General features: G+C 49.2%; 1 protein-coding gene across 3 annotated transcripts in view; it reads right to left on the bottom strand.

Annotated features, from left to right (window-relative positions):
- The window catches only part of LOC135543411 (splicing regulator ARVCF-like), a 233,530-nt gene that overhangs the window by 36,341 nt on the left and 181,823 nt on the right, over nucleotides 1-15,366 (bottom strand). For all 3 annotated transcript variants that reach the window (XM_064970649.1, XM_064970658.1, XM_064970666.1), the window contains exons 9-10: nucleotides 7,512-7,695; nucleotides 46-163 (exon numbers count right to left, since the gene is read on the bottom strand). In XM_064970649.1, the coding sequence (XP_064826721.1) occupies nucleotides 46-163; nucleotides 7,512-7,695 (302 nt within the window). The remainder of the gene's footprint in view (nucleotides 1-45; nucleotides 164-7,511; nucleotides 7,696-15,366) is intronic.

Below are 15,366 nucleotides of genomic sequence, written 5' to 3'. Positions count from 1 at the left end.
GGTAGAATGATGCGTATGGGGAGGTGTGTGGAGCTGGCGGCTCACCTTGTTGTCCATGTCTTTCTTCCCCACAGCTGACTGCAGGGCGTGGAGCAGAGCATCCACCAGCCCCTCACACTCCCTCAGCCTGCGCCTCGCCTCGGCCCCGTCCGAACTCACGTTCCTGTGGAACACAGACACACCCTGGTCAGAAGCAGAAAAAAAAGAGACATCCGTAGGCTGTGTTAATAAACAGAATTTAGAGTCGCTTTTCATTTCACTTCCAATTTCCTCCATGAGTGGTTGAATATATTACAGAGACAGAGGGCTCCTATCTCCCGTGCACAGAGATAGCATTGCCCAGTGCCCATGCTCTTGAAGCTGAGGAGATTAAGATCAGACACAGCTGACTTCAAGAGATAAAAGTAAACACCTGAATCTGACGACAGTGAATCAGCAGTGTAACAGCTAAGCAGACAGGGAAATAATCATTCCACAAACCGTCCCGCACAGGACATGAAAAGTGGCAACTTCCCGCCAAAGATGGAACCGTACACAGGCTTGTAATCTACCATTCCGCACTCCCAAGCAGACCTGTATAGTAAATAACCATCTGCAAAGGCCTGCCAAGTGGCTCCGCACATGTCTTTACGGAGACTTTAGTTGTGGAGCGAGAGAGCAGGAGCTGCTAGGCTCGCTGGGGACTTAATTTAAGAGGGTTTTCTTTCTGGGCCATATAATCCCATTACCAATCCACCCAGCTAGTCCTGGAGGATGATGCCTGTCACCGCTGCGAAGGGGTTGAGGGGGACAGCCAGAGTGACACACACACTTAAATGTGATATATGCACGAGCGCACACACTTGCAAACAGAAATGTGCATACACACAGCCGCTCTTTCACACACCTACACACACGGGGGGGAAGTCAGTCAGTCTGCCAGTCTCTGGTGCAGATTCCATTCATCTCAGGTAAAGCCTGGACTATTATACACGTTGGGCTAATTAAAACGAGTCAATGGTACAGAGAGCGAGACACCGCAGACCATACGGGACACTAATTCCCAAGTCATAAAACATTGACGGGACTGTAGTGGAACGGGTCAAGAGCTTCAAGTAAAATGGCGCCGACAGATATGGCAGCTCTGCTTCTAGCTCCTAAGCAACTGTGTGTTATTTCTTACATTATTAGCACAGAAAATGTTTTGTTGTTATTACATACAGCCAGACATAACTTTTGTATATCAGCGCTGCGGTAACTCACCAGCATTACGACCAGGAATGCGACTTTCCCGAATTGGATCCTTTGTTCGTACCACCCAGGGCAATTTAACTTATTCCAAAGGCTGCTCCAAAACACCGCCGGCGGAGAAGAGGTATTCGGAGTGGACTTCTAATCCGACTCAGGAGGCGTGCACACCAGCCACCGCTTCCGAGTATATTAATTGCTAATGTTTCGTCTCTTGATAACAAAGAAGACTAGCTCAGGGCGAGGATCTCCTTCCAGAGAGACATTAGGGATTGTAACATACTCTGTTTTACGGTAACTTGGCTCTGTAGGGATATATTGTCCCCGTCCATACAGCCATCTGGCTTCTCAGTACATCACGCATACAGGAATAAAGCACTCTCTGGCACGATGAAAGGCGGGGGTGTATGTTTCATGATTAACTACCTATGGTGTGATTGTGATAACATACAGGAACTCAAGTCCTTTTGTTCATCCGACCTAGAATACCTCAATCAAATGCCGACCAAGAGAATTATCTTTGGTTATAGTCACAGCCGTGTATAATCCCCCTCAAGCCGATACCACAACGGCTCCCAAAGAACTACACTGGACTTTATGCAAACTGGAAACCACATATCCTGAGGCCGCATTTATTGCAGCTGGTAATTTTAACAAAGCAAATGAGGGAAACGCTACTGAAGTTCTACCAACACATTGACTGTAGTACTCGCACTGGTAAAACATTGGACCACTGCTACTCAACTTTTCAAAATGCCAACAAAGCCCTCCCTTCGGCAAATCTGATCGACTCCATTTTGCTCCTCCCTCCCTATAGGTAGGAACTCAAACAGGAAGTACTCTTGCTAAGGTCTATTCAACCCTGGTCTGACCAATCAGAATCCATGCTTCAGGATTGTTTTGATCACGCGGACTGAGAATAACATTGACGAATACGGTGAGTGAGTTCATCAGGAAGTGTAAAGGAGATTTTGTACCCACTATGACTATTAAAACCTACCCAAACGAGAAACCGTGGATAGATGGCAGCTTTCGTGCAAAACTGAAAGCGCGAACCACCGCATTTAACCATGGCAAGGTGACTGGGAATATGGTCGAATACAAACTGTCGTTATTCTCTCAAGGCAATCAAACAGGCAAAACGTTTGTACAGTACATAGACAAAGTGGAGTCACAATCCAAAGGGTCAGACACTATACGAATGTGGCAGGGTCTACAGACAATCACGGATGACAAAGGGAAAACCACGTCGCGGACACCGATGTCTTGCATCCGGATAAGCTGATCACCATCTTTACCCACTTTCAGGATAACACGGTGCCAGCGACGCTACCAAGGACTGTGGGCACACAATCTCCGTGGCCGACGTGAGTAAGACATTAAAGCGTGTTAACCCTCGCAAGGCTGCCGGCCTAGATGGTATCCCAAGCCGCGTCCTCAGAGCATGCGCAGACCAGCTGGCTGGATTGTTAACAGACATTTTCAATCTCTCCCTATCCCAGTCTGCTGTCCCCACGTGCTTCAAGATGGCCACCATTGTTCCTGTACCCAAGAAAGCGAAAGTAACTGAACTAAATGACTAAATCGCCTTGTAGCACTCACTTCTGTCATCATGAAGTGCTTTGAGAGACTAGTCAAGGATCATATCACCTCTACCTTACCTGACACCCTAGACCCAATTCAATCTAAGGCTAATACTGCATTGAATTTATGACATGAAAAAGGGTAGGGTAGGACAACTACACTTACTATACAAAATATTAGAAACACCTGCTCTTTCCATGACAGACTGACCAGGTGACAGCTATGATCCCTTATTGATGTCACTTGAAAATCAGTGTAGATGAAGGGGAGTAGACCGGTTACAGAATTAGTTTTAATCCTTGAGACAATCGCGCCATGGATCGTGTATGTGTGCTATTCAGAGGGTGAACGGGCAAGACAAAAGATTTAAGTGGCTTTGAAAAGGGTATGGTACTAGGTGCCAGGAGCACCGGTTTGAGTGGGTCAAGAACTGCAATGCTGCTGGGTTTTCCAGGCTCAACAGTTTCCAGTGTGTATCAAGAATGTTCCACCACCCAAAAGACATCCAGCCAACTTGACACAACTGTGGAAAGCATAAGGGTCTACATGGGCCAGCATCGCTCTAGAATGCTGTTGACACCTTGTAGAGGGCATGCCCGACAAATTGAGGCTGTTCTGAGGGCAAAAGGGGGAGCAACTCAATATTAGGAAGGTGTTCCTAATGTTTTGTACACTCTGTGTATATATACTGTATATTGAACAGGATTAAGCTTATCTATTTCGAAATTGGAGAGAAAGACAGCATGCACACTGATTTAAATCAACGATATTCGAGTGATAAGCTGTTTTAAAACTTTGCATCTGGAATTTTACAAAATGACTTGAAGATAGAAAAATACGTTGACACCCAAAACCAGTTGGAGATTAGACACACATTCAGTCCTTATATTACTGTATCCTAGGCTATGCTGCAGCAAACGTAGTCCTTCCCACCTTTCACCATAAGAAAAGTTAGTATGATGAGATGATACATGCATTGTGAACTGCGCTCCATAATGTGATGCGCTGTCCGTTCTCACCCTGAGAGTTGATGATTGATCATGCAGATAGCAGAGAGTTTTGGACATGGCCCGTAGAGAAGCCAGATGTAGAAATGGCATCAAATTTAACAGTTCCATTTTAAGAAAGGCCGTTCATAGAAATAATCTCACAGTTCCTTTCCTGGGGAAACGGTGAGAGTATTGGCGGGAAATCCCAGTAACCAATCGGAATCTATACGTCAAGATTGTTTTGATCACACTGACTGGGAAATGTTCTGGGTCGCCTCTGAGAATAGTATCGAAATATACACTGACTCGGTGACAGGGTTCGTCAGGAAGTACATAGGGCATGTTGTTCCCACTGTGACAATTACAAGTTTCCCAAACCAAAAACCGTGGATAGATTGCACATTTCGCAACCACAGGGCTCTCCAGAGGGTGGTGCGGTCAGCCCAACGTCTCATCAGGGGCACACTGCCTGCCATCAACGACATCTACATTACCCGTTGTCACAGAAGATTGTCAAGGACTTCAGCCACCCGAGCCACGGCATGTTCGCCCCGCTACCATCTAGAGGAGACGACAGTACTGGGACATCAAAGCTGGGACCGAGAGACTGATAAACAGCTTGCATCTCCAGGACATCAGACTGTTACAAAGTCACCCTTAGGGCAGGGTACTAGACCGGCTATGTACATAGAGTCATTGAACACTGGTCATTAGAATAATTGTTACATACAGTTTTACTAATTTTATATGTATATACTGTATTCTAGTCATGACTCATCCTATAGAACTACTGCTGTACACACGTTTTCTAGTCATATACTTTCCATACACACAGTTTTGTATTGCTAGGTATTATTACTGAACTGTTGAAGCTAGGAACACGTATTTAGTGGCACCTGCAATAACATCTGCAAATCTGTGTACGCGACCAATAAACTTTGATTTGACGCAAACGGCCCAGTATATGACTGGGGGCGTGCTCCCTGCCATCCAGGACCTCTTTACCAGGCGGTGTCAGATGAAGGACCAAACAATTGTCAAAAGACCCCAGCCACCAAGCCATAGACTGCTCACTCTGCTTCTGCACGGCAAGTGGTACTGGACCGCCAAGTCTGGGACCAAAAGGCTCCTTAACAGCTTCTACCTAAATCCATAATACTGCTGAACAGTAAACCAAATGCACATTGACTCAGTACTGTTGCTCCTTGTATATAGCTCCTTTGCTCATGCTAAATGTCTTACTTTTTAACACTGCATTGTTGGTAAAAGGCTAGTAAGTAAGCATTTCACGGTAAAGTCTATACCCGTTGTATTTGGTGCATGTGACAAATAAAATTCTAAATAAATTAATAGAATTAAAACCTCACATCCCTCTTTTGGCTCAGAAGAATCACTTCCACCCATAAAGGCCACCAAGAGCATCCAACAGGGATTGATTTGACAGGCAGGGAGGTGTGTGTGAGCTTGGGCAGACATACAAAGCAGGAACTGTGTTTTTTTTATTGGCAGGTGTTTGATTTTCCCCTTTTCTAGAAAGTACATCTGTTGTGGGTGTCAATCTGTGTGCGTGTGTGTTTCAATGTCAATCTGCGGATGTGACGGAGGGCGTGTGTGTCTGTGTCCATTGTGTGGATGTATATCAACTAACTAGGCTGAGAGGTCAGTCATTGTGACATGTGGCCATAAAGGGACAAAAGGCTGTCCTCTGGGAGAGGGTGAGAATGAGACTGTCTCACTGATGAAGACCCCACCATGTCCGTCGTCACAAGGTCAATGGTAGGCCTGGTAAAAAGGACACAGCTTAAAAGGACTTTCTCTCACACACACACAACCTTATTTGACAGTGTAGGAGTATGGGACACGCTCATCCTTGGAGGCTCACGAGTGGCACAGCGATCTAAGGCACTGCATATCAGTGCTAGAGGCGTCACTACAGAACCTGGTTCGATTCCAGGCTGCATCACAACCGGCCGGTATTGGGAGTCCCATAGGGCGGCGAATAATTGGCCCAGCTTTGTCCGGGTTTGGCTGGGGAAGGCCGTCAATGTAAATAAGAATTTGTTCTTAACGGACTTGCCTAGTTAAATAAAAGGTTAAATAAAATGAATAAAAACCCTTCCAGAAGGAAACAATGGCAAAAAGCGGCAGCGGTAATAGTGACCGATACAGAAAACGTGCTGCTCTGTCAAGGCATGAGTAAACTAATCTCCCATACATCAGCATATGTCAAATCTGCCTCTGACCAGCAAACAGTGTGTTGTTGCTTTCCGTCGCCATGGAGACACACTCAGCAGCAGGTAACGTAGAGAGAGGGGGAGAGAGAGAGATATAATATGTGGCTAGTACAAGGTGCCCTGTATGACCCTGTGGGATGGGTGAGACACACAGTGAACTCACACACACACACACACACAGAGAGAGAGACCCATGGGGAGGAGCAATCAGCTGCCAACTTCACCAGAGGGCATCCACATCCAGCTATATCGGACCTCTAACTCAGCAGCAGTCACCTCTAGTACTATACAATACCCCTCCCCCTGTCAGAACCACTGACATAGGCTCTGTCGCAAATGGCACCCTATTCCTATATAGTGCACTACCTTTTGACCAGAGCCCTTTTGGTCCTTTAGGAAACAGGGTACCATTTGGGATGGAGCCACTGTAATGTGCTGCTGGCCAGATGAGAGGCAAACTTGATTACATTGATTAAAGTGAAATGGGGCAGGAGGAAGCAGCAGCTTCTCTAGGGAGGGAGTGGTGTAATCTAAGGACAGCCGGCCGGATCAAACCCTCAGCCTCCGTCTACTTCCTTACCCAGGTCACCAAGCAAAATAAAATACATCCTGATATCAAGAGTGTGTGTGTGTGTGTGTGAGAGAGCGAGAAAGCGAGAGAGAGTACCAAACAAGCAAAACACAAGAACGTTAATCTGGAATGTGTTACATTAGACCAAAACAGCAGGGGGTTGGTGGGGTGTTGGAGGGTGGTGGGATTGGTTGGATCCTGATCAACAGACCGCAGTGACTGCTGAGCTGAGCTGCAGTGGATTAGGGACTGGGGGTCAGACTGGCTGGGGCTGGGCGGGATGCAGGCAGCATATAGCTGGGACAGAGGACAACACACACACATCTGTTGTGTTTCTGTAGGGTGACATACTGCCATAACACAAGGTCCAAGTCACTTCAGGAGAAAGAACTACTATCTAGTCTCCAACATTAACCTCACACGCTTTAAAAACAAAGTCAAACTGGCAAAATGGACACTAGTAGAGAGTCACAGTCACAGAGAAGGTGGTGCGTATTTACAAGGGCTAATGTCGTTACGGCAGTTGTAACCGTTGCGGTAAAGCCCTTGTGGCCACGGAAGTACTAATCAAGCATCAGATTGCTCAGACGACCTCTCAGGTCTCTGGTTCTGCCTGTACAGGGGTCTGTTAATAGCACTGCTAATTGCCACAGCAGCAGAGACCATCAATCGCTATCCTTTCAATATCAGATACACTGGTTGAAAAGGTCTTTCAGCTCCCTCTCTCATTCAGAGAATAGCCTCTGTGGTTGAAGTGCGAGTGGTGGCCTGGCAGGTCCATATGCATTGTACCATGGGCCCTGCTGCTGGATCATATTAACCATCTTTTGATCTGCTTCACTTTTTCCTACGGCAGGAAGTACCTTTAAGAGGAGCGTGGGTATCAGGCCTCATGCAAGCTATTACCTCAGACAACCAGAGGTGTTCTTGAAGACGGTGGTCCACTCTGCGTCGCGGGGCTTGGAGTCCTCGTTGGGTTCGTGCTCCCAGCCTGAGTGGGGGATGATGACCTCGTTGGTCATAGTCTGAAGCCCGTGGTTTATAATCACCATCTTCAGAGGCTCATAGGAAGACAGGTTCCACAGGGTCCCTAGGGCGAGGGAGGGAGGGGGATCGGGAGAGGAGCAGAGGGAGAGAAATAGATGAAGGAAAAACTGTCATTCCTTTCACGTCTGAGGGAACCGTCGTTCACGCAAAATGAAACCATTTACCAGTAACATGTAAAACACACAGCGAGAGCAAAGTCTTAGTTTCTCTCACAGTGAGGAGAGAGAGAGCTGTGTCTCACACTGAGCATAATTCAATCACTGAGCCTGTGAATCCAGTAATCTCAGAGAGAGGGAGGAATGGGAGGCGAGGGACACACACACACACACACACACACACACACACACACACACACGGTGAGAACAGGTTTAGAGCCGGCATGGAGCCTGGCAACAGTTGCAATAGAGATAGAATCAGGAGCGATTTCACATAAATGGATGTACCAGGGCAAGACCTCCGGTTTGTGGAAAACTACATACTACAGCATCGACTTCAAAGTCCACATACACACGCAGAGTCCCATCTTTGTTTTTATGAACTGTAGCTCCCCTCTACCCCACCCCCAGACAAGGCCCAGTGAGGGAGGAATAGTAACAAGATGAAACAGTTTATCTTATTTCAGAAAGTATTGATTTCCTAGGCAGAAGAATAACAGCCAGGAGCTAAAGAGTTTGGCTAAATCTTATACACACAGACTTATGCACGGTTTCTGCCTGGTCAATATTTTCGCCGTCATATCATGCTGACTGCACACTATAAAAACCTTGGCGGGCCCAAATCTAAAAAATACCTTCAGTCTCGCTCGTGTGGTTAATTTATGATTTGAGAAAACCATTACCTCCCTCCGACAACAATAAGTACATCTGTACTTACAGCTGAAAAGGGCCTCCACTCTGCAAGGCCATTAGTCAGTGAAGGCCTTAGCACACTGGTAACATGGACCAGAGCTTACCAGAGAGACAGAACTGAGCCCTCTATGTGGCGTTAATAGAAGAGCCATGTCGTATTTGCTAGAGGTTTGTTTGACTCGTTTCATTGGCGTGTTAATTGTGGCACTCGGGCATGAACAACAGGAGATGTGGTGGCAGCCGTGGCGAGAGGAGACGGGTGGCTGGGGGACCACCGAGCTGCTGCCGCCTGGGGGACCACCGAGCTGCTGCCGCCTGGGGGACCACCGAGCTGCTGCCGCCTGGGGGACCACCGAGCTGCTGCCGCCTGGGGGACCACCGAGCTGCTGCCGCCTGGGGGACCACCGAGCTGCTGCCGCCTGGGGGACCACCGAGCTGCTGCCGCCTGGGGGACCACCGAGCTGCTGCCGCCTGGGGGACCACCGAGCTGCTGCCGCCTGGGGGACCACCGAGCTGCTGCCGCCTGGGGACCACCGAGCTGCTGCCGCCTGGGGACCACCGAGCTGCTGCCGCCTGGGGACCGACCTGTGGGACCACCGAGCTGCTGCCGCCTGGGGACTACCGAGCTGCTGCCGCCTGGGGGACCGAGCTGCTGCCTGGGGACCGAGCTGCTGCCTGGGGGACCGAGCTGCTGCCTGGGGGACCGAGCTGCTGCCTGGGGGACCGAGCTGCTGCCTGGGGGACCGCTGCCTGGGGGACCGAGCTGCCTGGGGGACCGAGCTGCTGCCTGGGGGACCGAGCTGCTGCCTGGGGGACCGAGCTGCTGCCTGCTGCTGCCTGGGGGACCGAGCTGCTGCCTGGGGACCGAGCTGCTGCCTGGGGGACTGAGCTGCTGCCTGGGGGACCGAGCTGCTGCCTGGGGGACTGGGGACCGAGCTGCTGCCTGGGGGACCGAGCTGCTGCCTGGGGGACTGAGCTGCTGCCTGGGGGACCGAGCTGCTGCCTGGGGGACTGAGCTGCTGCCTGGGGGACTGAGCTGCTGCCTGGGGGACTGAGCTGCTGCCTGGGGGACTGAGCTGCTGCCTGGGGGACTGAGCTGCTGCCTGGGGGACTGAGCTGCTGCCTGGGGGACTGAGCTGCTGCCTGGGGGACTACTGAGTTGATCATCTCCAACACAGGACTATTAGCGTCACTCCATTGGCTCTGACAACCAGCAGTAAACAGGCAGTGAATAAGAAGTCAACAAGCAACCAACAGTAGTCTACAGACATCACTGGTATAGTCAACAATAGCAGGAACAGTGAAATCAATTGCTAGAATATGGACAATTGGTGACAAATGAGTTGACATCACGTAATGGTCAACAAGCAGCCAGCAGCAGCCACCCATAGCCAACATACACAGTGTACATAACATTAACATGCTCTTTCCATGACAGACTGACCTGGTGAAAGTTATGATCCCTTATTGATATCACTATTAAATCCACTTCAATTCAGTGTAGATGAAGGGGAGGAGACTGGTTAAAGAAGGATTTTTAAGCATTGAGACAATTGAGACATGGATTGTGTATGTGTGGCATTCAGAGGGTGAATGGGCAAGGCAAATGATTTTTGTGTCAAGAACTGCAACACCGCTGGGTTTTCCAAACTCAACAGTTCCCCATGAGCATCAAGAATCTAGCCAACTCAACACAACTGTGAAAAGCATTGGAGTCAACATGGGCCAGCATCCCTGTGGAACGCTTGACACCTTGTAGAGTCCATGCCCCGATGAATTGATGCTGAGGCGGGGAAAAAAATATTAGGACGGTCTTCTTAATGTTTTGTACACTAACGGTACAATCCACCATCTTTGATAGTCCAGACAGGGAGTACAATGCAATCTACTGCTACTGTATATTGTGGACAATTATAGTGACCAATCAGCAAGCAGGAGACCTCAACTACTGTAATATATAGTAAAACAATGCTGCCAATATTTAGAGATGGGGCTGGAGAAATGTAACCACTCAAATTCATAGATCTACAGATATAAGGACTCCATGACATCAACGTTTTTCAAATGGGTTTTAGTTGGACGTCTCAGGCTCTGCACACTCCTGGATTGCATCCTACCTGGCGTGTTGCTCCTATCAGGTGGCGTGGAGATGATCGGTGTCTGCACCACGTGCTCGCACTCGTTTTTCTTTAACTCGGCTCTGTCATATCCTCACATGGTCTCTCCAATCATTTGCTATGCAGATGACACTCCACTGATCTTTTCCTTCCACCTTCTGAAATCCAGGTGGCGACACACATCTCTGCGTGCCTGGCAGACATCTCAGCTTGGATGTCCGCCCACCGCCTCCAGAAGCAAGACAAAACGGCGCTCCTCTTCCTCTGGGGAAAGCCTGCCCGCTCCAAGACCTCGCCATCATAGTTGACAACTCTGCGGCGTCACCCTCCCAGAGTTCAAAGAAACTTGGCATGACAACGGACAACACCCTGTCGTTCTCTGCAAACATCAAAGCAGTGACTAGCTCCTGCAGGTTCATGCTCTACAACATCAGTAGAGTACGACCTTTCCCCTCACACAGGAAGTGGAGCAGGTCCTAATCCAGGCACGTCAGCTGCCGTCTAGACTACAGCAACTCTGTTGGGCAGGCTCCCCGCTTGTGCCATCAAACCCCAAAACGAAGTAGCCCGCCCGGTGTTCAACCTTCCTAAATTCTCCGTCACTCTGCTCCTCCGCACACGCCACTGGATTCCAGTCGAAGCTTGCGTCGTCATCAAGACCCTGGTGCTTGCCGACGGAGGACCAAGGGAAACTGCCCCTCCTTACCTTCAGGCTATGCCCAAACCCTACATCCCAACCCGAGCACTCCGTTCCTCTGGTCTCTTGGACCTCCCACCCCTACGGGAGGGAAGCTCCCGCTCAGCCCAATCAAAGCAATTGTCTGTCCTGGCACCCCAATAGTGCAACAAGCTTCCCCTAAGGGCAGGTCAGCGGAGTCTTCAATCTTTTTTTACCCCCCCTTTTTCATGGTATCTTGTCTCATCGCTACAACGCCCGTACGGGCAAGGGGAAGAGACAAAGGTCGAAAGCCATGCGTCCTCCGAAACACAAAACAACCAAGCCGCACTGCTTCTTAACACAGCGTGCATCCAACCCAGCCGCACCAATGTGTCGGATGAAACACTGTGCACCTAGCGACCTGGTCAGTGCGCCTGGCCCGCCACAGGAGCCGCTAGTGCGCGATGAGATAAGGATATCCCTACCGGCCATACCCTCCCTAACCCGGACGACGCTAGGCCAAATGGACCTCCTGGTCGTGGCCGGCTGTGACAGTGCCTAGGCTCGAACCTAGAGTCTCTGGTGGCACAGCAAGCACTGCAATGCAGCCACCCGGGAGGCTGAATCAATCTTCCCAAAACATCTGAAACCCTACCTCTTTGAAGAGGGTGTTAATTAAGTCTTGGGGCACCGACTCTTTCACATCACTGCATGTCGGCCTGTACCTCCAACACAGTGCCAATTCTAAAGTATTCAGTTTCTTCACTCTTTCCCCTTAAGAACCTGAAGCATCCCTGGCCTGGCCTCCCTCAACCTCCCTAATCAAATCCCAAGGTAATGGATGGTAATGAAAGCCAAGCCGAGGCAGGCCAGGCCAGGGAAAATGGGAGGTGGACCAGTACTTTCCTCCCTCCCAGGGCCCTGGTTGGCTAATTCAATTTCCTGGGTGCTGGCTACTGCCGACATGCTGCTCTAACAGGCCCATTCACTTAGAGCTGCCCATTACACCTCTCCCTCCCTCCTGCCATTCAATAGCGAGCGAGCGAGCGAGAGAGGGGTGATTTGGGACTAACATACATATTAGCCATGCAGAGGGGCTAGGCTGTAACTCTCCTACTGCTGTCACATGTGTCACAGGCTAATTGCTGAGTAGAGATGACAGAGTCCAGGAGAGTGGAGGCGGCAGCCACGGCAGCTGGGAGGGGAGTTATGGAACTGTGTGTGTGTGTTTATGTGAGATGGGTGGTTGGTAGTAGAGGGGATGAAGAAGGGCCGTTACAGGAGGAGCTAGGTCATGTAAATAAGTAGAATAACCGGTGACAGGCAGGCCACGTGTCTGCTCATATGCCTGCATGTAGGAGGGCGTACATGGAGAGGTGTCTAGAGAGGGCGTGCATGGACGTGTCGAGAGAGCGCGTGCATGGACGTGTCGAGAGAGCGCGTGCATGGACGTGTCTAGAGAGCGCGTGCATGGACGTGTCTAGAGAGCGCGTGCATGGACGTGTCTAGAGAGCGCGTGAAGGGACGTGTCTAGAGAGCGCGTGCATGGACGTGTCTAGAGAGCGCGTGCATGGACGTGTCTAGAGAGCGCGTGCATGGACGTGTCTAGAGAGCGCGAAGGGACGTGTCTAGAGAGGCGTGCATGGACGTGTCTAGAGAGCGTGTGTATGGACGTGTCTAGAGAGTGTGTGTTTGTGTGCTGATAGCAGATGAACAGCTGGCCCCTGCCTAGATCGCAGTAGGGTGGCCAGGCCACGAGCAGCACCAATCCACAGACGTGTGTGTGTGTGTGTGTGTGTGTGTGTGTGTGTGTGTGTGTGTGTGTGTGTGTGTGTGTGTGTGTGTGTGTGTGTGAGAGTGTGTGGGTGTGTGTCAGACCCCGAACTGTGTAAGCAACCCTGGGCCAGGCAGCAGCGGCGACACACACAAACACGTTTCTTTCCTCACCAACTTCAAAAAGAGCAGTACCATTTCCTGGGCCACAAAGTGAACTCAAGTGCCACTCCGAGTCTCCGCCTGAGCCCTTACGCTCTCCTCTCTCCTCATCCTACCACACAGGGGGCTTATATAGAATAAATCCCGACTGGAATGGATGGTGGTTGGGGGTTTATATTTCCATTAAATTCCGAGTTGGGAAGCAGGAGGACTGCAGCTGAATCCTTTATAGAGCAGTCATTGGTTGGTCCTTTCATGTGGCATTGGGAAAGCCATGTTACCCTCCTCTCCCCATTCACTCCCCTGGCCTTACCTACACCTGGACCACATTACAGCAGCTTTTTCCTCTGGAGAGGTATGCTGACGCACTACTACTAACGTCGCCAGACTATTGATTTGACCTTTATTTAACTTGGCAAGTCAGTTAAGAACAAATGACGGCCTAGGAACAATGGGTTAACTGCCTTGTTCAGGGCAGAACGACAGATTTGTACATTGTCAGCTCGCTCGGCATCTCGATGCATTTTTATGGAAGTAGAGAACAAGTGGAATGAACACCTGTTTAGCATCTGTTTGCCTACAAATCTATCAAAACTATCTGTGAAAGGAAAATATGAGACACTTTATGATATTCTGGTTTATCAGCACCGACTTTGCTAGAGGGCAAAAATAGCCATAGTCCTATCCAGGAGGATGAAACACCCAGGGAAAAATAAACTATTTATAAAGACCACTTCCTGTGTGCCTATAAAACAATTGTCAGTTCAACGTCAACCTTTCCCTGCAAAAAAACGGAACTGGCTGTGGTTCATCTCCTTCACATAGAGTTGATCAGGCTGTTGAATGTGGCCTGTTGTTCCACTCCTCTTCAATGGCTGTGAAAAGTTGCTGGATATTGGCAGCACCTGGAATGCGCTGTCATATGCGTCCACCCAGAGCACCCCAAACATGCTCAATGAGTGACATGTCTGGTGAGTATGCAAGCCATGGAAGGAATTGTGTACAGATCTTTGCGTCACGGGGCCGATCAGTATCATGCTGAAACGTGATGGCAGCGGATGAATGGCAAGACAATGAGCCTCATGATCTCTGTGCATTCAAATTATCATCAATAAAATGTAATTGTGTTTGTTGTCCATAGCTTATGCCCATCCATACCATAACCCCACCATGGGACACACTGTTCACAACGTTGACGTCAGCAAACCGCTAGCCCACAGAATGCCACACACACTGTTTGCATCTGCCCGGTACAGTTGAAACCAGGATTAATCTGTGAAGAGCACACTTCTCCAACGTGCCAGTGGCCATGGACGGTGAGTATTTGCCGAGTTAAGTCAGGTCAGGACACTGGTGAGGACGCCGTGCACGCAGATTAGCTTCCCTGTGACGGTTTCTGACAGTTTGTGCAGAGAAATTTGGTTGTGCAAACCCACAGTTTCATCAGCTGTCCGGGTGTCTGGTCTCAGAAGATCCTGCAGGTGAAGAAGCTGGATGTTGAGGTCCTGGGTCTGCGATTGTGAGGCTGGTTGGGCATTCTGCCAAATTCTCTAAAACAACGTTGAGGCGGCTTATGGTTGAGAAATTAACAAAATTATCTGTCAACAGCTCTGGTGGACATTCCTTCAGCCAGAAACCCAATTGCACTCTCCCTCAAAACTTCAGACATTTGCGGCTTGCTGTGTGACAAAACTGCACATATTAAAGTGGATTTTATTGTCCCCAGCACAAGGTGCATCTGTGTAATGATTATGCAGTTTAATCAGCTTCTTGATATGCCTCACCTGTCAAGTGGATGGATTATCTTGGCAAAGGACACATGCTCACTAAAAAGGGACAAACTAATTTATGGCCAAAATATTAGAGAAATACGTTTCTTTGCGTATGGAACATTTCTGGGATCTTTTATTTCAGCTCATGAACCTTGGGACCAACGCTTTACATGTTGCGTTTATATTTTTGTTAAGTATAGCTCTCTCGTACAGTATACAGGACTCGTACAGTATACAGGACATGCTTCAATAACGCCTCCTGACCACAACAGAACAATGCCCTAACAGAGAATACAGTTATTGAATAACAGGACATGACTTAGAAATGACATTCTACAACAGTACATTAATTCCCCAGGTCATGCAGGTTTTCACAACGTACCT

This window comes from Oncorhynchus masou, chromosome 1 (genome assembly GCF_036934945.1).
Source record: "Oncorhynchus masou masou isolate Uvic2021 chromosome 1, UVic_Omas_1.1, whole genome shotgun sequence".
Lineage (NCBI taxonomy): Eukaryota > Metazoa > Chordata > Actinopteri > Salmoniformes > Salmonidae > Oncorhynchus > Oncorhynchus masou.
The sequence above is the reverse complement of the archived record's forward strand: the minus strand, read 5'-3'. Positions and strand labels throughout refer to the sequence as shown.